Raw genomic sequence first — 27,199 nt, 5'->3', positions numbered from 1 at the left:
ATGGCAAGACACCAACATACTGCAAGTAATTTTTTAATTCTCATTAAAAGCGTGTTTATGTGCTTTTTTTGTTGAGCTGCTTAAAAAAGCATAATGTTTAAAAACATTTCATTAAAGCAAACTAATAGTCCAGCCATTGTGATAATATCTTGAAAATTGTCTAAGGTCCACTTATTAATGACGAAAGAAAATTATATTTATCTGCGATTATACACAAATAATTTTGAGTTAACTATTAACAAACTGCAATTAATCGCAATTAAATTATTTTCATTGTTTGACAGACCTTTTTTTTTTTTAAACAGTTAGCCATTTTTGTTCTTCCAGGCTTCAGCGGTGAAACGTGCCAAATAGATATTGATGAGTGTTCCAGCACGCCCTGTTTAAATGGAGCCAAGTGCATCGACCGCCCAAACGGATATGACTGTGAATGTGCTGAAGGTAAGACCTAAGCCTAGGACTTCTTCATATGTTGGATAAAAGGGCTCTCAACCACCCCCTCCTGCTCTTCTAGGCTTCACAGGTTTACTATGCGATGAAAATATCAACGACTGCCAGCCGGAGCCGTGCCACCACGGCGAGTGTAAGGACGGCATCACCACCTTCTTCTGTGAGTGCCAGCCGGGATACATGGGCTCCATCTGTAACATCCAAATCCAGGAGTGCCACAGCAACCCTTGTCAGAACCGAGGACGCTGCATTGACCTTGTCAATGCCTACCAGTGTCATTGTCCCCCTGGAACTGCAGGTAAACCCACATTCACGTTTAAACATTATTTTTAAAGCTTACATCTTATACTATGTTTTAACCATTTGCTGTATGTCTCAGTGGTCCCACATTAGTGTATTGGAAGTGTCCTGGCCAAAAAAATCAAGTCATGATGCTGTCTGTCGGTTTAATGCTAACAAGCTGCGTTTGTCCAGGCCGCCTTCGACAGATTGTGTACTACCGTCAATTAATTTTTACATTAACACTGTAACTCTGCACTTGTCACAACAACATCGCAACATGAGTGGTACAGGAGGGCGAGGGCACAAAAACTAGCGTGAGCTACAGTGCTAACGTTACAGTCAATTTTTTGCCGCAGCAGGCTTGGTTATCATATTTAAGGAAAAAAGTGGGGTTCTGGGGTTAAGTTCCAGAACCCCCCCCCCCTTGGTAGTTGTATTTCCGCAAAGTTGGGTTGATATTTATTTTATGAATTTTTTTTTATTACTATGTGCATTTAAAGTCTTAATAAGCCCACTTAAAACACTTCTTATGCTCTTAAAACACTTAATACACTCTAAAACCTACATAATTTTAACATGAAACTTACTTTAATGATAATAATTAAGATGTGTAGCGAAGCCTGTATTGTAAATTTTACACTATTTTATATAGTTTGTAGTCCAGCAACTACAGCCTCTGTTTTACTTTTTATATTTTGAACAGTTCCTCTGAGGTTGAACAGCTTCCAATACATCCCTGATTGTAAGTGCGTGGTGCAGTCACAAGTCTAGGTCAAGTGGCGTTACTTTTCCTTGTGGATTAGTACATTTAGCCCTGTGCAGTGTACCACCCTGAGGCTTGGTACAAGTACATGCACTGTCTGGACTTGACCAAAAGTAGCCTTTATTTTCACTTTCCATTGTCTACTTCCTCTCTTCTGATGTTCCTCTCTGGAAAGTTTGCTTTGTGTCCCACGTGCTAATGTTGTGACACACTCCAGTTGTACTAAATATTTGCTGAAGGGCCGGTTTGTTCACATTTTTTCACTTCCTGCTCATGGCGCTTCTTCAAAAGCTGCGCTCGAGCACCCCCTGCAGTACAACTGACTGTACTCCGTATAGAGACAGACTCCGAGAGGCACGTTATTTATAATTGATGATTTGCTATTTGCTTTTCTCAGGTGTGAATTGTGAGATCAATGAAGATGATTGTGCCAGCAGCCCGTGCGAGGGCGGAGAGTGCCAGGATGGCATAAATGAGTACAAGTGTGTGTGCGCTCCAGGATACACAGGTATTTTTTTGGTGTACACCAGTAAGCGCAATATGATCAGAATATAATTTGACCTAACCCTGACCAGAAATATATTCTCTAACAGGAGTCAAGTGTGACGTGAATATCAACGAGTGTAACTCCAATCCGTGCATGAGTGGGGGCACCTGTATGGATGAGATTAATGGGTTCCACTGCCTGTGCCCCCCAAGCACCCACGGCCCCCTGTGTCTCACAGGGATTGACCACTGTGAGCGTCAGCCTTGTGTGCATGGGCAATGTATTGAACAGCAACACGGGTAGGATGTCTTTTATGTTTATATCTCTTATTGGGATCTGCTTTGCAGTCATTTATCATATTTGAGTGACTGTGGTCACGCTTTGATCGCATTCTTGTCTCTACTAAAAGCTACCACTGCGAGTGTGAAGCCGGTTGGATAGGACAACACTGCGAGCAGGAAAGGGACGAATGCCAGCCTAATCCGTGCCAAAATGGTGGCTCATGCTTGGACCGACATAACGGCTACACCTGCGTGTGCCAACCTGGTTTCAGAGGTAGATATGGTTACAAGGAATATAAATATATATATATATATATATATATATATATATATATATATATATATATATATATATATATATATATATATATATATATATATTTAGTGGCCTGTTTTGAAAAAGCTTCACTCTCTCCTCTGTTCTTAGGTTTGAACTGTGAGAAGAACATAGACGAATGCGCGTCCAATCCCTGTTACAACCAAGGCATTTGTATCGACCGAGTCAATGGTTACACTTGTCAGTGTAGTCCACCATTCATAGGTGTGTATCTAGTCTGTTATTACCCTTTTCCACTGTACTGTACTTCATGGCTCCGGGGTTTCTCAAGAAATCGCAATCTTGATTCGCACTTACATGCAACTTGATTTCTAAAAGTCGTGCCATTTAACTCAAAGACTCACGCTGTGCTGTTGCGAGCATGAGAAGAAGTGCTGGCCATCATTCTAATGAGTGAGATGCGATTATTAACGAGCTTGCGAAATAATCGATTGCATTGATTAATAGACTTTTCTGATTCAGGAGGAACAGTGTGGTTTTCGTCCTGGTCGTGGAACTGTGGACCAGCTCTATACTCTCGGCAGGGTCCTTGAGGGTGCATGGGAGTTTGCCTAACCAGTCTACATGTGCTTTGTGGACTTGGAGAAGGCATTCGACCGTGTACCCCGGGAAGTCCTGTGGGGACTGCTCAGAGAGTATGGGGTAACGGACTGTCTTATTGTGGCGGTCCGCTCCCTGTATAATCAGTGTCAGAGCTTGGTCCGCATTGCTGGCAACAAGTCGGACCCGTTTCCAGTGAGGGTTGGACTCCGTCAAGGCTGCCCTTTGTCACCGATTCTGTTCATAACCTTTATGGACAGAATTTCTTGGCGCAGTCAGGGCGTTGAGGGTATCTGGTTTGGTGGCTGCAGGATTAGGTCTCTGCTTTTTGCAGATGATGTGGTCCTGATGGCTTCATCTGGCCAAGATCTGCAGCTCTCACTGGATCGGTTCGCAGCCGAGTGTGAAGCGACTGGGATGGGAATCAGCACCTCCAAGTCCGAGTCCATGGTTCTCGCCCGGAAAAGGGTGGAGTGCCATCTCCGGGTTGGGGAGCAGATCTTGCCCCAAGTGGAGGAGTTCAAGTACCTCGGAGTCTTGTTCACGAGTGAACTATTATGAATAGTTTACATTACTTGTTAGATATAATTAATCATTTCCCCATTATTTAAAGCCGTTTACATCAACTTCGTGCATTCTTGCCAACCTTGAGACCGCCGAATTCGGGAGATGGAGGAGGGGGGCGGGGTTGAGGTGCAGGCAGCATACCCCTTCCCCTTCGAGCTGTCCTGGATGAAATGAAATTCTTTTTTCCAATCATTTTGGAACTTGCAAGCGTACTTCTTCTTCTTCCTCGTCGTCGCCATGTCTCTTCTTCGTTCTTCTGCTTCGTGTCCTTGTTGTTGTGTGTGCAGTTTTGCACTGAGCTCCAAAAGCCGTAGATGTTATTGTAGCGTCCCGGAAGAGTTAGTGCTGCAAGGGATTCTGGGTATTTGTTCTGTTGTGTTTATGTTGTGTTACGGTGCAGATGTTCTCCCGAAATGTGTTTGTCATTCTTGTTTGGTGTGGGTTGACAGTGTGGTGCATATTTGTAACAGTGTTAAAGTTGTTTATACGGCCACCGTCAGTGTGACATGTATAGCTGTTGAACAAGTATGTCTTGCATTCACTTGTGTGTGAGAGTGTGTGTGCTTGAAATTAACGTTATGAGTAAACAATCTAAAAGATTATTCAACGTGTCAGCATTTCTTGACATCTTCGTGTGAAGACCATTGTTAAACCCGTCCAACGCAACATTATTATGTGACTGGGCCGGAACGCTGTTTATATGGAGGAAAAGCGGACGCCTGGACAGCATGCGGCTATTGAGGGGTGAAGGTTTCAGGTGAAAGAGTACGCTAAAGGCAGTGTCTTTAAGGCACGCCCTCAATATTGCTGTCCGGGTGGAAATCGGGAGAAATTCGGGAGAATGGATGCCCCGGGAGATTTTCGGGAGGGGCACGGAAATTCGTGAGTCTCCCGGGAAAATCGGGAGGGTTGGCAAGTATGACTTTGTGACTGATTGAGACTTACTTTTCGCCGTGGCTCCATATTATCTTTGTGCGGCATGGCGGTAGAGTTGTTGCTCTCAGTCCAGCACAAGAAGAAGGCAAGACAACTCGCAGGCATACAGAGACAATAACCGTAAATATTAAAGATTAGATTGACACGATTAAAAAACATAACACGCTTAATTATTCACAATTAACACGATAATTTGGCTGTTTCTAGCTGCTCAGATAAAAGTTGTCAACTACACCCTCGTTCTCTTCAAGTGGGTCTCCACTTGTCCTTTTTCCAACCATGTGCAAGACAAAACCTGTTGGCTTGATCATTAAAAAATGGTTATAATGTCTACGTAGGTAAAAATTGCAAAGACGAGCTTGTTCCTTGTGCCTCTCATCCGTGCGAGAGGGGAGGTGTGTGTCGTCCGACTGCAGACTATACCTCCTACACCTGTCGATGTCCTGCTGGATGGCAAGGTATGTGCAGTATGCGGTTTATGAGCCAGAGAAAAAATGATTTGCTGTCATCATTGTTGAGTTGAGATTTGTTTATTCATTTCCAGGGCCACGCTGCTCTGAGGATGTAAATGAATGCAAAAAGAATCCTTGCAGGAACGGCGGTCGCTGTGTGAACAACCCGGGCAGCTACATGTGTAAATGTGAGCCTGGATACAGTGGACAAAACTGTCAGACAGATGTGGACGATTGTTCACCCAGTGAGTGTATAAATGAAATGTAAATAAATGAATTTATTGGATTGTCTGCATTCAATCAATCTTCTGCTTCTGCTTCCCAGACCCATGCTTAAATGGAGGCTCCTGTGTGGATGATGTCGGAGGTTTCGCCTGCGAGTGCCATCCGGGTTTCGAAGGGGGCCGTTGCGAAAGGGAGATCAACGAGTGTGCTAGCCAGCCTTGTTGGAACGGAGCCAGCTGCCGGGATCACGTCAACAGCTTTGTTTGCGAGTGTCGGCCGGGCTTCGACGGAATCCTGTGCGAACACAACATCCAGGAATGCACTGAAAGGTGTGCAACTTCATGTCATTTTCATTTGGTCACGTACGCCGTACTCACACTCGTCCGATCGGGCCGTGCTTGGGCCCACTTCACAACTTAAGTATGGTGAGTGCACTGAGCTGCGCCCAAGCATGGCACACTTCTGCTCCTATGGCACGATTGGAAGAGGTGGGCCGAGGCACGGCACGCATGTAACCGTCGACAGTAATGCGATCGCATCGTGTAAATTCTTGTTACAAAAAATACATAGTCGAAATTAATACGTAGACTCAAAATAATCAAATAGTCAAACCCTTTGCACACTCGCTAACCCACGACTTAATTAATTAATGCAATTAATAATCAAGAAATTAAACGAAACCTATGATGATTTTAGCCTACATTTAACATACCTCTTTGTGGTCTAGGTAATATGTATTGGATATGCTTTGGTGTAAATTTTGCTCTACAGTTACATTTATAACCCACTTGTTTTAGTCTGTCTGCAGGATGTTTGTTTGTGGAGGCATTTCCAGATTGCGATTGACACTGTCTACGCCTTGCCTTCTCCAAAAGTATCATAATTTATATTTTTAAACTGTACACTGTTAAATCTAGAAGATGGACGTCACCGCTCTTTTTTTTTTTAGTCCCGGTCCAAAATAAACTTATAAGTGGGTTTAATATATAGATTCGCCGGTCACATTACAGTTGGTAAGATGTTTGTTTATGCCTGCACAAATGAACATCTTGCTGTCATAAATCGTACAGTGGAGCAGCATTTATGCAAAATTTACACCCCGGTTTATCCAATAAATAATATCTAGACCAGAAGGAAGTGTGTTAAATTTAGTTTAGTAGACTTAGACTCAGACTTAGACTTAGACTTCCTTTTTATTGTCATTCAAATTTGAACTTTACAGCACAGATAAGAACGAAATTTCGTAACATAAGCTCATGGTAGTGCAGGGTAAAAAAGCAATAAGTTGCATATATAAATAAATAAATATATATATAAATAATATATAAATATATATTGTATGTATAAAATAAATATAAATATATATGAATAAATAAATAGATTACTGTACAGATAAATATATTGCACTTTTTCACATGCGTCCACGTTTATGGATGTATGTTATAGTCTTCTTTTATTCCAGCGAGTTAATCCATTTTGAGGGGAGTTGAGGGGATAATTTAATTATGATACGTTCAAGAGTCTTACGGCTTGAGGGAAGAAGCTGTTACAGAACCTGGAGGTTCTGCTTCGGAGGCTGCGGAACCTCTTTCTAGAGTCTAGCAGTGAAAACAGTCCTTGGTGAGGGTGGGAGGAGTCTTTGCAGATTTTCTGAGCCCTGGTCAGGCAGCGGCTTTTTGCGATCTCCTGGATAGGAGGAAGAGGAGTCCTGATGATCTTTTCCGCCGTCCTCACCACTCTCTGGAGAGACTTCCAGTCTGAGGCATTGCAGGCTCCAGTGCAGACAGAGATGCTGTTGGTCAGCAGGCTCTCTATAGAATGTGCTGAGAATGGGGGGAGGGAGCTGTGCTCTTTTCATCTGACGCAAAAAGTGCATGCGCTGCTGAGCTCTTTTTACAAGAGCTACGGTGTGTAGGGACCAGGTTATATTGTCAGTTATCTGCACCCAGGAACTTGGTGCTGCTTACTATCTCCACCGCTGTGCCGTTGATGTAGAGTGGAGCGTGGCTGGACTGGTGCTTCCTGAAGTCAACGATGATCTTCTTGGTCTTGTTGACATTCAGGACCAGGTTTTTGGTTCTGCACTAGTCAACCAGATGTTTCACCTCCTCCCTATAGTCCATGTCATTGTTGTTACGGATGAGGCCCACTACTGTCGTGTCGTCCGCATACTTCACAATGTGATTGGTAGTGGACCTGGCGCAGCAGTCATGGGTCATCAACGTGAACAGCAGCGGACTCAGGACGCAGCCCTGGGGGGAGCCGGTGCTCAGGGAGATGGCACTGGAGGTGTTGTTGCCCACTCTCACAGATTGGGGTCTGTCTGTGAGGATGTCAAGCAGTCAGTATCATCATAGGTCATTTTTAATCAATCAATCAATCAATCAATGTTTACTTATATAGCCCTAAATCACAAGTGTCTCAAAGGGCAGAGGGGGGCAGAGGAGAAAATAACTGAACTTTTTAACTGATTGTTTTTTTTGTCGATGAAGCAAGACCAGCAACAGTATCTCAACTATTTGTTGTTCTCGTACTAACGTTTAGCTCAGACTTTTCCAGTTTCTGTTTACAGAACTAAGCTTTCTGGGTAATGAAAACGTCGTGAAATAAATTCACGTCCTTGTTTCCTTGGAACATAAACCAAGGTTCGATATGGACAAGCTCTTTTCAAGTGTAAAATGTAAACTGATGCAATGTTATCAAAAAAAAAAGTATGTAACTAGTTCAAGTTTTGGAAAAAGCTGCCAAAAATTCAGGCCTTTTAGCCCACAACAATCATGAAAAAAGCGGGGGTCAAGATAGGTATTCCAGAACGGTACAAATGTTGTAGTGCGAGTACCTCATTTGAAGCCACTGTCACTAGTCCAAGCACAGTTGGATGCATATTTGATTTGAATAATTTCGCTTTTCCCCCTCCAGTTCCTGCCTGAATAACGGGTCATGTATCGATGACATCAACACCTTCACATGCCGATGCCGCCCGGGCTTCCACGGCACATTCTGCGAGTTCGAGAAGAACGAATGCAACTCCCAACCTTGTAAGAATGGCGGCATTTGCACCGACGGCCTGGGGACCTACCGCTGCACCTGCCCTGCGGGCTACAGTGGATACAACTGCCAGGTATATTTTATCATTGGATGTGAGACATTAGAGATCCAGCTGACCTGAATTGAAGACATAATTTTTTTGGTACCTTTTGGGAAATAAAAAAAAAAGACAGATTCACTTATATTTGGGCCAATCAAAAATCTGAATCTTTATTGTCATTTTAGAGCAGAGGTCTTCAACAGGGGTCCGTGACCCCCAGGGGGTCTGCTGAGGCACTGCAGGGGGGGCGTAAAATATTTAGTTGATGTGGACTTTGTCATATATATTTTTTAACATTTTAACGTTGATAACGTTTATAAATTACATTGGCATGGACTCCCGACTCACTAGCTTGCAGTTTTAAAATAAAAACATAAAATAATTATTATTCTATTCATATTAGCATTTAAACGCAAGCGATTAGCTCTCTAATTGCCAGCCAGCAATTAGCACTGTAGATGCCATCTCGCGACTTGCAGACTACTTGCCAGCTAGCGATTAGCTCTCTAGTTTATCGCTATCGATTAGTGCTGTAGTTGCCAGCTAAGGATTTGCGAACAAGATTCCAGCTAGCAATTTGCGGACTAGTTGCGAGCTAGTGATTAGCGCTTTAGTTGCCAGCTAGCGATCGGTGCTCTAGTTGTCAGCTAGCTATTAGCGGCACCACTGCTATTATATGAATATCATAGTTTTGCACAATAACAAAGTACCTTTACAACCAGTTTAATATATATATATATATATATATATATACATATATATATATATATATATATATATTAGAGATGTCCGATAATAACGGCCTGCCGATATTATTGGAAATGATCGGTATCGTTTTTTTTTTTTATCGGTATCGTTTTTTTTTTTTGTTTTTTTTTTTTTTTTAATTAAATCAACATAAAAACACAAGATACACTTACAATTAGTGCACCAACCCAAAAAACCTCCCTCCCTTGTTTCTTTCTGTTATTAATATTCTGGTTCCTACATTATATATCAATACAGTCTGCAAGGGATACAGTCCGTAAGCACACATGATTGTGCGTGCTGCTGGTCCACTAATAGTACTAACCTTTTACAGTTAATTTTACTAATTTTCATTAATTACTAGTTTCTATGTAACTGTATTTATATTGTTTTACTTTCTTTTTTATTCAAGAAAATGGTTTTAATTTTTTTACCTTATTTTATTTTATTAATTTAAAAAAAAAAAGTACCTTATCTTCACCATACCTGGTTGTCCAAATTAGGCATAATAATGTGTTAATTCCACGACTGTATATATCGGTTGATATCGATATCGGTTGATATCGGCATCAGTAATTAAAGAGTTGGACAATATAGGAATATCGGATATCAGCAAAAAGCCATTATCGGACATCCCTAATATATATATATATATATATATATATATTTATATATATATATATATATATATATATATATATATATATATATATATATATATACTATTATTTAAAAAAAAATTATTGTATTTTTTTTCCCTTTTTCTACAAGATATATAAGTAGGGAGTCCCTGCTCCATCACTCCATTAGTTTAGGGGTCCTTGGCCTGGACAATGTTAAAACCGCTGTTGTAGAGAGTACAATGAAATTGTGTGCAATTATATTCAGTGCAGTATACATTAAAAAAACAGCCTGAATTGTACGTTTAGCTGCCCTATATTTATAAATAAGTATTGCACAGTTAGGTTAATATTGCACAATGGTTACAATTAACAGTTCATTAAACAGAAAGATACACGTGACGTGACAAGGAGAAGTTATTGTATACAGTATTCATCATCATATGTGGTTATATCAATGACCAAATATTTATTTAAATGTTTGCAGAATTTTGTCAACTTGTGCAGTCGAGTGCGCTGTCACAACGGTGGCTCCTGCTCTCAGTCGGCGACCTCCTGGACCTGCCATTGTCAGATGGGATGGACAGGGCGTTACTGTGACGTGCCCAATATGTCTTGCCAGGACTTTGCTGCCAGAAACAGTAAGTGAGCTTGCTATTTTACACCACGTATACACGCTTTAAATCACACACATTATTGAAATAATTGAATATGCTTTTCCCGGAATCCTGTAGGTCTGGATGTGGAGAATGTTTGTAAGAATGCAGGGCGGTGTGTGAATGTGGGGTACTCCCACCAGTGTCAGTGCCAGCCAGGATACACAGGCAGCTACTGTGAAGATATGGTTGATGAATGCCAGTCCAACCCTTGCCGCAATGGAGCGACGTGCAAGGACTATCAGAGCACGTATGAATGTGTCGTAAGTAGTTTTTCTGACCCTGCGTCCATCGTGGATCTAATTGAGTACCATGCATGCATTATACTGGCTTTGTTCCTCTAGTGTAAGCCAGGCTACCAGGGGGTGAACTGTCAGTATGATGTTGACGAATGCCACTCGAGGCCCTGTATGCATGGAGGAACGTGCATCAACCTCATCAACCACTTCACCTGTGCCTGCCCACCTGGAACACATGGTTAGCCCACAGTTTGAGAACCAGCACTGTTTTTTGGTTTTCATGATGGATAAAATGATCTGCTTTTTGTGTAGGGCTGCAGTGTGAAGTGAACCTGGACGACTGTGCACCCAAGCCTGGCTCCTGGGAGCCCCTTTGTAGGAATGGGGGACAGTGTGTCGACGGCATAGGACGCTACGCTTGCTCTTGCCCTCCAGGTTTTGTGGGGGAGCACTGCGAGGGAGATCTGAACGAGTGCCTGTCTGGGCCTTGCCACGCCCCGGGAAGCCTTGACTGCGTACAACTTATCAATGATTATCAGTGCCGCTGCCGCTTAGGATACACGGGTATGTAAGGAAGTATTATGGTAGCAAAATTATTTGCAAACGTTTATCTCAATCTATGCGCGTGTAATCCAATTTGCGTGCGTGTGTACTAATTTGTGTGTCTGTATATCGATCCGAGTGTGTCTATTCAGATCCGTGTACATGTGTTTTAGATCCGCAAACATGTGTTTTAAGTTGTCTGTCTGCCTCTAATCAGAAAGAACCCTCGAAATGCTTACACGTGACTTGTGCGACACTTCCAATAAGATTTGAGCAAGCGCATACAGATTTGTGAGCGTGTAATACAACTTGTGTGCGCGCATTCAAAAATGCATGTGTGTAATACGATCTCGCGTGTGTATCTATGATATGCAAGAAGCAGCAACCCTCTATTGGCTGTCTTTTTTTACACATGACTTTTCTGCCGTGTACGATTTGAGTTAGAGCATCCAGATTTGTGAGCATGTAATACAATCTGCTTGTGCATATCTGAGGTGTGCCTACATTTAACCAACCACGGAAGACATCACGCAATTTAAACCAATCAGAAACAACGTACAGCTGAGGTGCGTGAAAGAGAGACGCCAAGACCCGCCTTACGTTGTTTCTTAAATTGCGTAGTGTCTTTTGTGGTTGGTTAAATGTAGGCAGAGTGGATTGGTTATTTCGATCCATCAATCAGAGTTACTCGAACGATGGCAAGCTGCGAAAACCAAAGTTTATGATTATGAAAAAAATATAGAATAGTGAATGGGGATTAAAAGCGTGACAAATGTAAAGTGAGAAAGGGTTAAATTGCGTGTCTTTCGCTCAAAGCAGAATAACATGGTTATTGCATGGTTGCTAGGCGCCAACTAGTGGTGAGTATAAAGTAAGGCAAGGGGGAGTTACAGACAGACAACTCTTTTTAAACATTCAAATGAATCCACTCTGCCTACATGTACCCAACCACGGAAGACACTACACAATTTAAACCAACCAGAAACGACGTAAGGCGGGTCTTTCACACACCTCAGCTGTACGTTGTTTCTGATTGGTTTAAATTGCATAGTGTCTTTCTTGATGGGTTAAATTTTGGCAAACATCAAATACGCACACGTAGATTGTGTTACATGCACACACTTCTGAATGCGCGCGCACACGTATTATACGCTCACAAATTGGATTACATGCGCAAAAATTTAGATATGTTTGCAAATAATTTTGCTACAATAATACTTATGTAATAATACTTATTATACAATAATATTTCCATACGTATGTCCATTTTTTTGTGTTTGCAGGAAGTTGCTTTGATTTTCCTCCAATTTATCGAGTCCTCTTCTTTCCTTAGGTCGTCATTGTGAGTCCATGGTGGATCTGTGTCTGTCCAAGCCGTGTCATAACACTGCCGTCTGCTCCATGAACATGAGTTCAGTCCATGGCTACACCTGCTCTTGTCCTCCTGTAAGTTTTCCAATGACACTTCTTCACGAAAGCCACCAAAGTTGTATTTTTGACTTGGTTTAATAACCAATAACACAAATAAGTGCCTCAAGATTGCTCATTCTTGTAGACAATTTTGAACATGTCAAAATGGTTCAGAGATATTGAACTTTGCTAGCTAGCGTGCTAACTCTAGCCAAAGAGCTATAACAGGATCAATACAACGTTGAAGGGGACGGTGCAGCAACTATATAGGAGCACATAACTTAATTATCTAACTTCAAGAATGATTTGTGGCATGACAACTTGTATTGCACAACACAGCAGCTACAGAACCAATGTTGTAAAACAGTAAAGAGAAAACTGCTCGGTCGGCGTTAATATCACTAATGAGATTTATTTGTAAACAACAGTACAGCAAAGTGCAACATATGAGTTTCACACTATCAATTGAGTTGCGCAACTTAAATTTTTTGCACTTGAGATATATAAATGCATCATTTAGAGTTAGAAATTACAGCTGATATTGCCAACGTGCGCTAATTAAAGACCCTGGCGGTTATTCACATTTTTAGACCACGTACCTGGCGACTATAGGAGTTTCAGCATTTACAAGAGAACCTCTGCTGGTTGTCGCCAAGTAGCACATTCCATTTTTCTTTAGCTGCCTTAAGATATGTTCCTTGACTGCACTTAAATGTAGAGTATATGTAGAAGATATTTATAGTATTTATATAAAACTGTGGTGCTGAATTTCCCCCAGGGATCAATAAAGTACTTTCTATTCTATTCTATATGATAGCGAATGATTACTCGTACATATTATTGAATTGACCAATCAATCCCCCTACTTACTGAATGTCACAGTGACTTGCGTCTGTTTATACTTACTAAATAGTTGTTTTCCTCTTAACTAACCTCTTACCCTTCTTAAATTCTCACGCTTGCTCCAGAGGTTCAAACCATTGCAGAGGTATAGTAGACAAGCTGTACATCTTTAGCAAATTTTGGAACCCTTTTTTCCCCTGCAAAGCTTTATTGTCACCTTATGAATGTGCCACACCTGGATTTTCTATTTTTAGGGCTTCACTGGCTTCAACTGTGGCGAACTAGAAGGTTATAGCTGTGCCAAGCTACAATGCCAGAATGGCGGCAACTGCGTGGAGCCACCAGTCGGCCAGCTCTACTGCCAGTGCCAGCCAGGCTTTAGCGGGCCACACTGCGAGAACAAGCAGACGTGCTCGATTCCCTGCCAAAACGGCGGAACCTGCATTAACGACCCTTCCAACCCTTGCCGCTGCCCCACGCACTTCTCCGGACAATACTGTGAGAACCAAGTGGCTGTACCACGCACACCTTCCTGCCCTTATCTACAGTGTGAGCACCAGTCGGGGGATAAAGTGTGTGACACTCAGTGTAACAACCACGAATGTCAGTGGGATGGAGGAGACTGCTCACTGAACTGGAAGAAGCCTTGGGAGAACTGCACCGCCAGCGTTCCTTGCTGGGATTACTTTAAAAACGGACATTGCGACAAGGAGTGCGACAACCCCGGCTGCCTCTTTGACAGCTTTGAGTGCCAGGACACCACACAGAGCACCTGCAAGTATGTACCCCTTTCACTCAATTGATGCACAAACTGTGGCACCCAGCCAACCACCTTTTTACTCTGGCTTCTCAGGTATGACAAGTACTGCGCAGACCACTACGGCAACCTCGTCTGCGACAGGAGCTGCAACACAGAGGCCTGTGGCTGGGATGGCCTGGACTGTGCCAGTGATACTCCGGCCAAAGTGATCGATGGCACTCTTGTCATCGTGGTTCGACTGCAACCTAAGGAGCTCATTGAGGACATGGGTGGTTTTTTGAGGTCCCTGGGAGCTCTGCTACACACCAACCTGAAGGTGAAGCTTGATGAAAATAATGAGCCGATGGTGTACCCCTTCTACGGGCTGGAGGATGAACACGGGCGGCGGCTCCAAAGGAGTAGAGGCAAGCGTGAGATGGAGAGAGAGGTTATCGGGTAAGGGATAGTTCTCATTCTCCTATCTTGCATTTTTGTTCATTGTAAGTCTTTATTCACTTACCCTTTATGTATACCAGTTCTGTGGTACACCTGCAAATTGACAACCGGGAATGTTCCCAAAAATCCGAAGACTGTTTCTCCAACACCAACGAAGCTGCTTCCTTCATCGCAGCGGCGCACATCAAGGCTGACCTGCCTTATCCTCTCGTGTCTGTTAACAGTATGTACAGCAGTGTTTGTACCCAGCTCTCATTGGAACTACTTATTTACTATTGTTTTGTGTGTGAGGGGTGGAGGGCATGACAAATCATTTTACTCAGACTGTTCTCTGTAATCCACAGGTGACTTGACGGTGACTCCAACCAAATTGTTTCCCATGTACGTGGTTGGAGTTGCGGTTGTTATCATTCTGCTTATTCTGGTGTTGGGGATGCTCGCGGCCAAGAGGAAGCATAAACATGGTCTGCTGTGGCTGCCCGATGGCTTCATGGCCAATAAAAATGACAAGAGAAGAGAACCTGTTGGGCAAGATGACTTTGACATGACGTAAGTTGATGCATGATGTAACTGCGTGTTGTTTAGGCTACAACCCTCGCATTTCAGCAATCATTTTGTTCTAACTTTTCAAGGGACACTCCTACTGAAAGTAAACTTGGATTAGCACGGGTTCTTAACCATTTTGACCTTGGGGCCCAACTTTTCCAATACAGAGGAGCCTGGGGCCCACTCAAATATTAACACTGAATTACATGGCGACAAATGTACTCGCAAATGCGCCGAAAAATAGACTGTGTGACTTTTTTTTAAAAACCTGTTGCACATTTGTGCGAATAGGGATTTCAAACCTTTCATCGTATTCTTCTCCCAAAATAAATCCATCCAAATTTGATCATTCTAGTGTACACTTTTCTCCCATCTGTATAGCATGTTCAAAATAAACTTAAAGCATAACCCTAACCAAATGGACAAGTGATTGACGCGGAAGTGTCACTGGTCACTCTGTGTTTGTCCCTCCCTCTTGCACCATGCACAGAGGGGGCGGGGCTCACACACTCACACACTCAGTCTTCTAATCTGGAAGAAACAAGGTCTTAGTTGAAGGAACTGGTCCATAGAAGACAGTTTTTTTACCACCTTAAAACTTAACCCAACTAGTAACTATGAGGGTCAAAGGGAATATTGAACAACAAATCAATGATTGAAGTGACAAACTTGCCATCCAAACAATACCTCGTTTGTTGACAAGAACATGCAGCCATGGAAGCCCATTCAATCTACTGGTATTTATAAAGCAGAGGTAACACAAACCAGTGAAAGATTTCAAAGAGCTGCAGTCAGAGCTGACAAAATGCCGCTGCTAGCCTGCTAAACTAAAAAAAACCCAGCTCTAGCTAAAATGCATGTGAGACTCAGACTGAGCATGGACTCACTGATGTCACACGTCACTAAGCAACAGGCAACGTCTTTTTAAAAGCACACACACAGATGCACACACTGTTCTCATATGAAACTTACCTCAACTGCATCATGCCATATATTTTAATTTGTTTTTTTAAGTAACAAATTAATTACTTCCCTTGTTATTCAGTACATTTATTAAAGAGTAATTACTTTTTTGGTAAAGTAACAAGTAACTATAATTAACTACTTTTTAAAAGTAATTTTCAGAACCCAGCCTGTCCCACAGCATAATGAATATATATGTGTGTGTGTGTGTGTGTGTGTGTGTGTGTGTGTGTGTGTGTGTGTATCTAATGTCTGGAGGGGCCATATTTATCTCCATCTACTTCATCACCAAGGCACTTGTCATTTTGGAAGTGTGTTTGTGCTCCTTATCATGTTGGAAAGCTTTCATGCAGCTTAGTTTGCTTCAGAATGTCACAGTACATGTTGGAAGTTCATGTTTCTCTTCAATTAACCGCAGCTCCCTAATGCCAACAGTTCTCATGCAGCCCCGCACCAAGATGCTACCACACCATGCTTGACTGTAGGCAAGACACAATTATCTTGCTGCTCACTTGTGTTGCCAGCTATTTAGACAATAATGGCTGTTTTGAAACCTTTCAGTGGATGTTTACCCCTAAATGAGATATACAGTGACTACTCTTAAGTATATCCAAGTTTACTTTCTTGAGCTTGTCCCTGGAGAAGATATACTGTACTGTAATGGTTGCTGGTGTGTTTGTTGAGATTTGCCTTTTCTCAGGTACTGTTTATCCAAATTGGGTTACCTTGGAGAAAAAAAATCTGACCCATTGGGTATAAATGAAAACTTACTATGAACTTAATATGAGTTTTTCTTCACACCAGAAACTTCAAGGGCCAAGATGGAGCCATTGACGGATGTCAGGGTCCGAGGTGGATGGACGATGAGGTTCCAGCAAAGATTCCAAGGGTAAGAGAGTTAAGAAAAACATGAAGTGAAAAGTCAGAGTAGTTGGGATTGGTGAGGATAAATATGTTTTCTTGTTGTCTTTTCGTAGAATGAAGACAAGCCCTTGCTATCTAATTCTTCGGATGGGGTTGATCAAAGGGAGTGGACACTGCAACATCGCAAGGCGGCTGACGTCATTCTAACTCCACCACAGGCAGACGTGGATGCAGGCTGTCTGGATGTCAACGTCAAAGGACCTGGTAAGAAATGCTTCAAGTCTTACAGCCAGCAATTGCTGGGTTGTAATCACGTGACCGAGAGGCACTTCCAGGTTTCAGGCGATGGTCTAGAGTCCCGTTAGGCTAATGTTTATTTACCTGCATCTGTACAAATTTGGATGCATTTTGAAAGGTTTAGAGGCAAATATATAAGCGATCATAAAAAAATTTAAAAGAGAAGGAATGGATTTATACACTCTTAAGGAAAATAATTTTTTAAAGCTTTAAACCATTCTTCATCACCAATACGTTACTGCTCGCTACAACCTCACTTCCTTGGACACACACAAATTTAGAGAAGAAAAGATTGGAGGCACACCATGTCTTTACATTATAGGGGTCCACAAATTAAGCAATAATCAGTAAAAGACAAAGATGGGTTTATTCGTACATCGCTAAGTAACGTACTCGATTGACATTATAATGTATATAGTGCCGTGCTGCTGTGATCGTGACACTAATGAGAAAAAGGATTTTTTTTTTTTTTTTTTTTTTTTTTTTTTTTTTTTTAAATTAAATCAACATAGAAAAAAACACATGATACACTTTCAACTAGTGCATCAACCCCAAAAAAAAACCTCCCTCTCCCATTCACACTCATACACACCCACTCACACAAAAGGGGTTGTTTCTTTCTGCTACCAACATTCTGGTTCCCACAACATGGACAACACTTCTGCAAGGGACACAGTCCCTGAAGCACACTTGATTGTTTGTGCTGCTGGTCCACTAACATTTTCATTTAATTACTTTTTTTTTTTTTTTTTTTTTTTATCCAAGAAAAGATTTATGTATCTTATCTAAAAAAAAAGGAGAAAAAAAAAAAAAAGAAAAAAAAAAAAAGGGGACCTTATCTTCACCAGACCTGGTTGTAAATGAAATTAGCTTCGTTTAAAGGTTTTTTTAAAACCAGGTCCAGTCCAGATAACGTCCAAGTCGGGTTCAGCAACACACACCTTCATTCATGTACACTGAAAAAATAAATAAAAAATAAATAAATAAATTTTAAAAAAAGGAGAAGTTTGTTTGCAGTTGATTTCCTGCTACAACTATTAGTCTCATATACAATTTATGTCTACAGTTGTTTTTATGATGTGAAATTCCTATTTTGTCCCATTTAGCTATAAATGTCCCTGCTGTTCAGCAATGTTTGCTGGAGATATCAAGGTTCAGTACATGCTGTTGAGCCTACGAGAGATTTATTCATCTAGTTAATACTATTAAGGATATTTTCTTGATGCTAACAAATATCACCAAAGACGTTATAATGTGGTCATCCGTGTCGAATATAGAACGGCTTTCCTGCACAGCAACAACTAAGCTTTATGTTTCTGTTCTGCTGGACCAACAATATTTATGACTCGGACTTTAACTTGACGTTAGTTTATTTGCACAGCCAGGTCTTCGCAGTTATATTTAGGCACAGCAACCACAAAAGAACAAACTAATGCGGTCTTGTGTCCTTTTTTACGTTTTGTTCTGCTCTCAACACTATATTATAGCACAAAATAAACTTGATTGCATCACGGAAAGTTTCAATGTTCAAAACAAACATTTTACAAAGTGATCGCTGCAGACACAAGCATGGTCCGATTGTATTCCACAAGATGCTGAAAATTATATTTTTAAGAATTTCCTTCGACGCACTTTCGTTTTTCCCTGACTTTATTACCTGTTTGAGCCACTTCTTTCGGGACTCTTTCTTATCTCTCTATTTGAACGGTTGGAACACCCAAGAACAGAACAGCAATACAGCATTTTCTGCTCAAACGCTACACTCGCTCTCACTTGACCATTGTGTGAATCAGGCCGCGAAGAAGAAAAACAGATATGACGTTATATGCAACCCAGCAATAGTCAGCAATACCTTTTCACTGCTAACGTTGCTCCTCTCTCAGATGGTTTCACGCCGCTGATGCTGGCTTCTCTGCGCAACGGCGGAGGCCCCGACTGCACGATGCATTTAGACAAGGAGGATGACAGTGGAGAGGACGAACAAGGGCCGAGTGTCATCTCCGACCTGATCTCTCAGGGCGCTTCACTCATGGCCCAGACTGATCGCACGGGAGAAACGGCGCTCCACCTGGCCGCACGCTATGCCAGGGCCGACGCTGCCAAAAGGCTGCTGGATGCTGGTGCTGATCCCAACGCCCATGACAACATGGGCAGAACCCCCCTGCACGCTGCCGTGGCGGCGGATGCACAGGGAGTTTTTCAGGTGGCACAACTTTTCTTTTTATTTAAACTGTACACTGAATGTTTAATCATCTCAATAACCTCTCTCTTTTTGTCGTAGATTCTAATTCGCAATCGTGCAACGGATCTAGACGCCCGAATGAATGATGGCACCACTCCACTAGTGCTGGCAGCCAGGTTGGCTGTGGAGGGTATGGTGGAAGAGTTGATCCACTGCCATGCTGACATCAATGCTGTTGATGACCACGGTCAGTAACACACAAGTCAAGCCTTTTTATTTAGTTTTTTCCTCGTTTGCTTATCAGGCATTGAACCGTTCTCAACATCCTGTTATGTCAGGCAAGTCCGCTCTTCACTGGGCCGCCGCAGTTAACAACGTGGAAGCTACACTCGTGCTCTTGAAGAATGGAGCCAACCGTGACATGCAAGACAATAAGGTTTGTTCAAATACAATTTGGTGTTGTCTTCATCCGCGCCCACAAACTATTCACTTCCACTGTTTAGTGCATGTCAAAACAAAATACCATTTGATTCTTTGAGAAACCTAAAGAAAGTGACCCAATTATAAAACTTTTTTTTCCACTACAAAAAACTCTGAAAAAGACATGTCATCTTAATGAATTATACATGCAAACCAGCATGTGACACCAAATGACTTCTTTCCCAGCGAGTTGGAGCTTTTCTTCCTGTCACTCAAATGCACATCAGTAACAAGACACCGCCTGGTAAAAATATCAGAGGAGGATTTATGATGCTAAGTTTAAGATAATGGTGATCAATGAAGCAGAGTCATCAAACAACTGTACAGCAGTGATAAAGATATTTTTTATGATATTTTATTTTGAAAAGGCACTGATACCAGGATTTGGCAAATACCGAGGTCAAAAAATGGTGGTCCAAGAGGAGTTTCTAAAGGCTGAAATCATGGGTGTCCCAGCACCATATAAATATTACCTTGAGCTACCGTATTTTTCGGAGTATAAGTCGCACCGGAGTATAAGTCGCACCTGCCGAAAATACATAATAAAAAAGGAAAAAAACATATATAAGTCGCACTGGAGCCCGGCCAAACTATGAAAAAAACTGCGACTTATAGTCCGAAAAACAGGGATGAACAATGAACAATCTAGTTTTTTAAATTAGTATGCTAAAGTTAAGCATATTAAAAAAAATGCACATTGTTAAACTATAAGTTTAAAAACTTCACTTCAACTCCCATGAGGATTTGAAATCATGACCTTCTGCTTTGAAGTTCATGTCCTCGTCACGAGCGCCACGAGGACCGCCGGAAGTAAGGAGTGAAATGTGTCTTAATATTCAAATTAGTGACAGAGCATGACGTGTCAAGGAATACTTTTGTGGTAAAATGTCATATGAAGCGCCCTGTCTCTCAATAATTTACATTTGACACGCGCTTCTTTACATTAATTTCATTCAGGTGAAACCAACATTAGTGACGTCAGTATAATTTAATGTTAAAGTTATGTTGACAGCACATTTCGGATCGGATGATGTTTGAAGTAGAAGTGCAATTAATTGTGTTAAGTTGTTGTTTGGAGTTGTAGCGGGTTCAGCTGTGCATGACCAAAGATCGTATTTAGAGAGAAAATGATCTACCACATGATGATGTACAGCGCACACAATGTCCCACACAAAGTATATTTGCTGTCAGTCATACTTTCTTCTTGTCACTTAAACAAATAGAGGACATGACCTCGGTGTCCTCAATGGTAGTTACGACCACGACTGTAACAAATGTGTAGACTGAATGTCAATTATGAAGTACTGCTTGAGTATACAACAGGAATTTGTCACATTTATTTTGAACTCCTGTTTCCATGTCAGCATGGTATTGCAGCCTGTATGTGACGTCATCCTTGTTCCTCTTTACTTGTTGAGACTAAATCAACAGCACATATGCTGGTTGTTGCAGCCAAACAGTGCACTTAATGTTGCCTTAATTGCGTAGATTATTCACCAATCAATAAATTCCATGCAATTGGCTGAATATTTTTTTGGGGGGTTGTCTTTGACTTAAAGATTTTCATATTCGAATCTGATTTGTTAGATTTTGCCCTTTGTCGACAATCTGTGGCGTTGTTTATAAAAATAAAGAAATTAATAGACTGGTATATGCAGTGGTGCACCGACTGGTTACTAAGTGTCAGTACCATGACATGGATGTGTTCCAGCACAAATACATGAATATTCCCAAATAATTAAAAGGTACTTATGAATGGAATACAGTCTTTCATTAAAGTGAACAAAACAAAGATCTTAGTTGGGACTAGGGTTGTACGGTATACCGGTATTAGTATAGTACCGCGATACTAATGAATCATATTCTGTACTTTACCGCCTCTGAAAAGTCCCGGTCCGCCAGCCAATGTATGATCCTGTAACGACTTGGTATCGGATTGATACCCAAATTTGTGGTATCATCCAAAACTAATGTAAAGTATCAAACAACAGAAGAATAAGTTATTATTACATTTTAACTGAAGTGTAGATAGAACATGTTAAAAGAGAAAGTAAGCGGATATTAACAGTAAATGAACAAGTAGATTAATAATTCATTTTCTACCACTTGTCCTTAATAATTTTGACAAAATAATAGAATGGAAAATGACACAATATGTTACTGCATATGTCAGCAGAATAATTAGGAGCCTTTGTTTGCTTACAAGACAAGTTGTCTTGTATGTTCACAATTTTATTTAAGGACAAACTTGCAAAAAGAAACATATGTTTAATGTACTGTAAGATTTTTTTTGTTGAAATAAAGCCAATAATAAAACATTTTGTGGTCCCCTTTATCTAGAAAAGTATCAAAATAATTGTGGTACTAGTACCAAAATATTGGTATCGGGACAACACTAGTTGGGATTAAAAAACAGTTTGTGAGGTCCTCAACCCTGGCATAGTATCAAGGGGACATCAAACTTGACTAAATATAAAAAGTAAAAGATTGTCTGCACCCAAGGAATTGTTTTATAATGTTTCAAGAAGACATGATGAATGCCGTTAATTTATCCTCCCACCACTGTAGGGTTAGCCGATCAAGGGGGGGAGCTTTTTAGGGGATGATTTTAATGTTGGACGATTGAATTGATTGGATCTTCGCCTATTGAAGACAGTCCTATATATTTTAGCTTTGTAATTTTCTATATTTGCTAAACGTGCTGTTTCATTAGACAAATACTCCATAAAGCTAACACATTGACATGGACTTGTTCATTTAGGAGGAGACCCCACTGTTTCTGGCAGCCAGAGAGGGCAGCTTTGAAGCGGCTCAGGTGCTCCTTGACCACTACTCCAACCGCGACATCACCGATCACCTGGATCGGCTGCCCAGAGACACCGCCCAAGAAAGAATGCATCACGACATCGTCCGCCTACTGGACCAGTACAATTTGGTTCACAGCCCCCACAACGGGCCCAATCACATGGGAGGAAACTCCTCGGTGATGTGCGGAGCCAACGGAGGCTTCATCGGCATGCGTCCTGGGCCGCAGGGGAAAAAGAGCCGCAGGGGCGCCGCAAAGATGGGAGGTGTCGGTGGGGGAACCAAGGAGCCAAAAGACATGAAGGCGAAGCGAAGAAAGAAGCCTGCAGGAGGGGAGGGCCCAGCTGCAGGTGCCGGAGCAGGAAATAGCGGGGTGAAGGCGGCACTTCCAGAAAGCTCCGTCACCATGTCACCTGTTGACTCCCTGGAATCCCCGCACTCGTACACGGGCGACGTATCTTCCGCCACAACCACCACCAACGCCAACTCGCCTCCCCTCCTGAGCAGCCCCAGCACCCGGCCCATGTTGCCCCCTGTCAGCCACATGCTGGGCCAGCAGCAGCAAGCCTGGGTGGGCATGACCAAGCACAGCTACGGCGGCCACATGTTCGGCCTCGTGCAGCACCAGATGGGGGGTCCCCACCGCGGCATGGCCCAGCACCACGGCCCGGGGCCCATGCTGACCCCCATGAACGTCACCATGAGCAGGGAGCAGCTGCCCCCTATTGTCACCTTCCAGATGATGGCGCCCGGGGGGGGACCGGCCATGCTGAAGAAGTCGCAGCAGGGCCGCGTGCAAGTTACCCAGGCGCAGCCGCAGAACCCCAACGCGGGTCACTCCCAGCAGGGGCCGGGCCACCTCCACTGCAGCCAGGGTATGCTGTACCAGATGCCCGAGCAGATGAGCATGGCGCACGGCCTCGCCCACTCTATGCAGCACCCCCACACTGTCACCCACGGGGCACTGGAGGGCCAGCCTCGACCGCTGCAATCATATCCGCCCATGCAGAGCCCGGTGGATAAGTACCCCACCCCACCCTCCCAGCACAGCTTCACCCCAGCCGGCTCCGAGGGTACCACCCCTGGCCACTCTGCGCACCCTCCCAGCGAGCATCCCTATCTCACCCCCTCTCCAGAATCTCCCGACCCTTGGTCGTCGTCCTCGCCGCACTCCAACTCGGACTGGTCTGACGTCACCACTAGCCCCACCCCCCTGGGTGCCGCCCACCACGCACTGCCCTCGGCCCACCACACACACATTCCAGAGCAGGTGCAGCTGCAGGCGCAGTCGCAGCAGCAGCAGGTGCAGCAGCCCTCCCAGCAGCCTGCGCTGGGAAGTAGGCAAGTGTTTGCGTAAGCTGGAAACAGCAAGACAGTGACTTTGGAGTTCTGTGTGCTTTGACACATAGACACGCCTTTTTTTTGTTCCCCCTCGTATGTTAGCCTTCTCTCTTTGCACTTAAAGAAACTTGTGTATAGTTCTTAAAAATCTCACTGAGCTAGAAATCAAATGTCTATACCAAAAAAAAACATGGATGCAAGCTAAAATGTCATCTCCTTTTGAAATCTTAAGTTACATTTGACTCTTACAAATAAACTTTATTGAGGACCTGGCAAGGACATAATGCACAGAGATGGGCATGTATGCCTTGATACTATTAGTTCCTATATGTGCTTTCATATGTACTATTTTGAAACCACTCTGTCCGACCGCTTTAAAGTTCCTTTTGAAAAATGTTATCGTCTTCCATGTATACAAAGAAAAGTTATAGATTAGCTAGAAATGAAATGTTACATGTGCTTCTTTTATGTTTGTGTTAACCAGTGTCTTTGTGATAGGTATTTACTCACCAGAATGGTCAAAATTTACAGAGAAAAGCTTAATTACTTGCATGATGATGCTCGGATGTTGATATTTTATTTTCTGTTACAAAAATAATAATAGTCGCAAAGCTTGATGAGGCTTTATGTATAAAAAAAATAAAATAATTTACAGGTTTAGCGTGTTAATACACAGACGCACAGCACATTCTGCTCGTAAAGTCTTGAGATTTTACCCGGCAAAAACTTTTGAAAGAGTCAGTTTCTGTTTTTTATACAAATAGTGTGCGCACTTCTTGAATGATTTTGAATGTTACAAAAGGTGCCTGTTTTTTTACTGCCTTTTTTTATGTGTTTTTTCTTCTTCCAAATTTGTATAATCTTTGTTTTTTTGTTTTTTTGCTTAACTACAATCATTGTATCTGCATCTTTTTTTAAAAGTTGTATTGATACATAATAAGCCAAGTCTGTAGGCCAGAATCAAAGTATTTTGTGACTTTGTTTGACTTAAACACAAACCAACCTAATTTTCATTTCTCTCCGCCCCCCAAAAATGTGCCTTAGCCAGTAAACCGTGACCTCGCTTCTAGCACACATGCTGTCTTTAAAAACACAATCTCCTTTGCCATTTGACAAAATACATTGACTTTCTTATTACTACACATAAAGCTGGCAAAACTGTGTTTATAAGCTCCGTATGTAAATGTTTCTATTGTCACGTACATACCATATGAAGTAGTTGTGGCCATTGTTTTTGTAAGTTAGAACTAAAACTGTTGGAAAAGAAAATGATCAACCAAGTTTGTCTTCTGAAATAAAGCTCAGATCATCATAGATTTTTGTGTTCGTTTGTTTTTGTGTATCTTACTCATATACTGATTTATTTAATTTCTGAAATTATTTTTCATTTATTTGAGAAATTTCCATTTTAAAAAAATAGAAGTAATAAATAAAAGCTTCAGTCTGGTATTTTTTCTGTCTTCTAGATTTAGAAATATTAGGCTATTACAACCCCTGGCAAAAAGGATTAAATCACCAGATTTGGAGGTTCAGTATTTTAATTTTGTCGAACGAAAAGCAGATAACTGTCAGGTTCAAACACTGATGACATCTATTAAACAGACAAGAAGCAAGGAATCATGCAGAGACAGAGTTAAATTTGGCTCAATGAGGAGAGATGTTTGGGCTGAACTCTAGTTACAGATCCAAACTATGCTCTAAAGTCCAGCCCACGTGCGTCCTCAATTTATTTGGGAGGTCCCTGGTTACATCACTGAAGCTGTAGCTGAGGGAAGGGGATAATCTCAACAGCTCCAGTTAGACACAGTATATGACTATTAATGAAATGCAAATGTGTTGACACTCGTGATATCGCTCTGTCTGCGTCACGGCACTCGATGTTCCCTTGGCAGTCAGCAGGCCGGTTCAAGGTTTGAAAACACTGATACGAGACGACTTGCTTTGCACAGATAGAAAAAGTACAACTTCAGCGCAATTGATAATAACTATAGCAACGGCCCTTAAGCATAAGAGTTGTGTGATGATATATACATAATACACAAGACTTGACACAAAGCTAAAGTCATTTGAAACACTTAAAGAAAGCAAGAAAATAAATGGTGGTAATCAGTAAGAGTTTTATTTTAGATCAAGCAGAGTGTAAAAATATGGAACCACTGAATTCTGAGGAAAAAAAATTGGAACCACAAAAAAACCCGACAACACACTACTAGCACTTTGTTGCACCACCTCTGGCTTTTATAACAGCTTGTAGTCTCTAAGCATGGACTTATCCATATTGCTCCAACTTTCTCTGATTGCTGTTGTCAGATCAGCTTTGAAGGTTTAAATCTTGTCATGGATCATTTTCTTCAACTTCCACCTTTTAAAATAAGGACTATTCACAGACCTTTACATTGATTGACCTTATGTATCTTCAAAGACAGATTTTACCGTTTTTGTTTTACAGCAAGATACATTATCATGTTGAAAAATGATGTCATTATCCCCAAACATCCCTTCGATGAATGCAATAAAAAAAAAGTGTCCACAATGTCAATGTATCCGTTAATGGACGATACAATGAGAGCCACGTACCCAGTGACATTACCTGACATGCAGCCCAATATCATCAATAGCTTTGGAAATGTGCATGCTTTCTTCAGGCAGTCGTCTTCATAAATCTCATTGGAACAGCACCAATCAAATGTTTTAGAATCATCACCTTTCCCAATGCAGAGTCGCGATTCATCACTGAATATGACTTTCATCCAGTCACACATACTGTCGTATGCGATTGCTTTTCTGTCGCCCATTGGAACCTGTTTTTTTTCTCGTTTTGCTTTTGTTTAGCTTTTTGGTATTTAGCGGGTATGAATGCCATTTTCTACAGTTTTGTCACAGATAATTTCCAGTTTCTGTCCTTTTTGTTAATTTGTTTTGCTGTGCATTTTCTGTTTTCAAGACATATTGCTTTACGTTTTCTGTCTTGATGCTTTGATGTTTTTCTAGGTCTACCAGCATGCTTCCCTTTTTGTTTGTATTTGATCCAGATTTTAGACACAGCTGACTGAACAATCA

The 27,199-nt window shown here is 41.8% G+C and overlaps 1 protein-coding gene across 1 annotated transcript in view; it reads left to right on the top strand.

Moving 5' to 3' along the window:
• notch2 (notch receptor 2) overlaps positions 1–25,451 on the top strand; it is an 89,776-nt gene extending 64,325 nt beyond the window's left edge. Inside the window, exons 11-35 of the mRNA XM_061977942.1 lie at positions 328–441; positions 515–748; positions 1,893–2,003; positions 2,089–2,281; positions 2,392–2,537; positions 2,691–2,804; positions 4,982–5,101; positions 5,188–5,340; positions 5,421–5,649; positions 8,240–8,441; positions 10,263–10,416; positions 10,510–10,694; positions 10,776–10,908; positions 10,983–11,234; positions 12,547–12,659; positions 13,721–14,244; positions 14,320–14,661; positions 14,742–14,884; positions 15,006–15,210; positions 16,975–17,059; positions 17,148–17,298; positions 19,215–19,534; positions 19,613–19,760; positions 19,852–19,949; positions 22,755–25,451. Coding sequence (XP_061833926.1) covers positions 328–441; positions 515–748; positions 1,893–2,003; positions 2,089–2,281; positions 2,392–2,537; positions 2,691–2,804; positions 4,982–5,101; positions 5,188–5,340; positions 5,421–5,649; positions 8,240–8,441; positions 10,263–10,416; positions 10,510–10,694; positions 10,776–10,908; positions 10,983–11,234; positions 12,547–12,659; positions 13,721–14,244; positions 14,320–14,661; positions 14,742–14,884; positions 15,006–15,210; positions 16,975–17,059; positions 17,148–17,298; positions 19,215–19,534; positions 19,613–19,760; positions 19,852–19,949; positions 22,755–24,155 — 5,870 coding nt within the window. The 3' untranslated portion in view covers positions 24,156–25,451. The remainder of the gene's footprint in view (positions 1–327; positions 442–514; positions 749–1,892; positions 2,004–2,088; positions 2,282–2,391; positions 2,538–2,690; positions 2,805–4,981; positions 5,102–5,187; positions 5,341–5,420; positions 5,650–8,239; positions 8,442–10,262; positions 10,417–10,509; positions 10,695–10,775; positions 10,909–10,982; positions 11,235–12,546; positions 12,660–13,720; positions 14,245–14,319; positions 14,662–14,741; positions 14,885–15,005; positions 15,211–16,974; positions 17,060–17,147; positions 17,299–19,214; positions 19,535–19,612; positions 19,761–19,851; positions 19,950–22,754) is intronic.
• The last annotated feature ends 1,748 nt before the right edge of the window (positions 25,452–27,199 follow it).

Source organism: Nerophis lumbriciformis, linkage group LG18, assembly GCF_033978685.3.
Source record: "Nerophis lumbriciformis linkage group LG18, RoL_Nlum_v2.1, whole genome shotgun sequence".
NCBI classification, from domain to species: Eukaryota; Metazoa; Chordata; class Actinopteri; order Syngnathiformes; family Syngnathidae; genus Nerophis; species Nerophis lumbriciformis.
The sequence above is the reverse complement of the archived record's forward strand: the minus strand, read 5'-3'. Positions and strand labels throughout refer to the sequence as shown.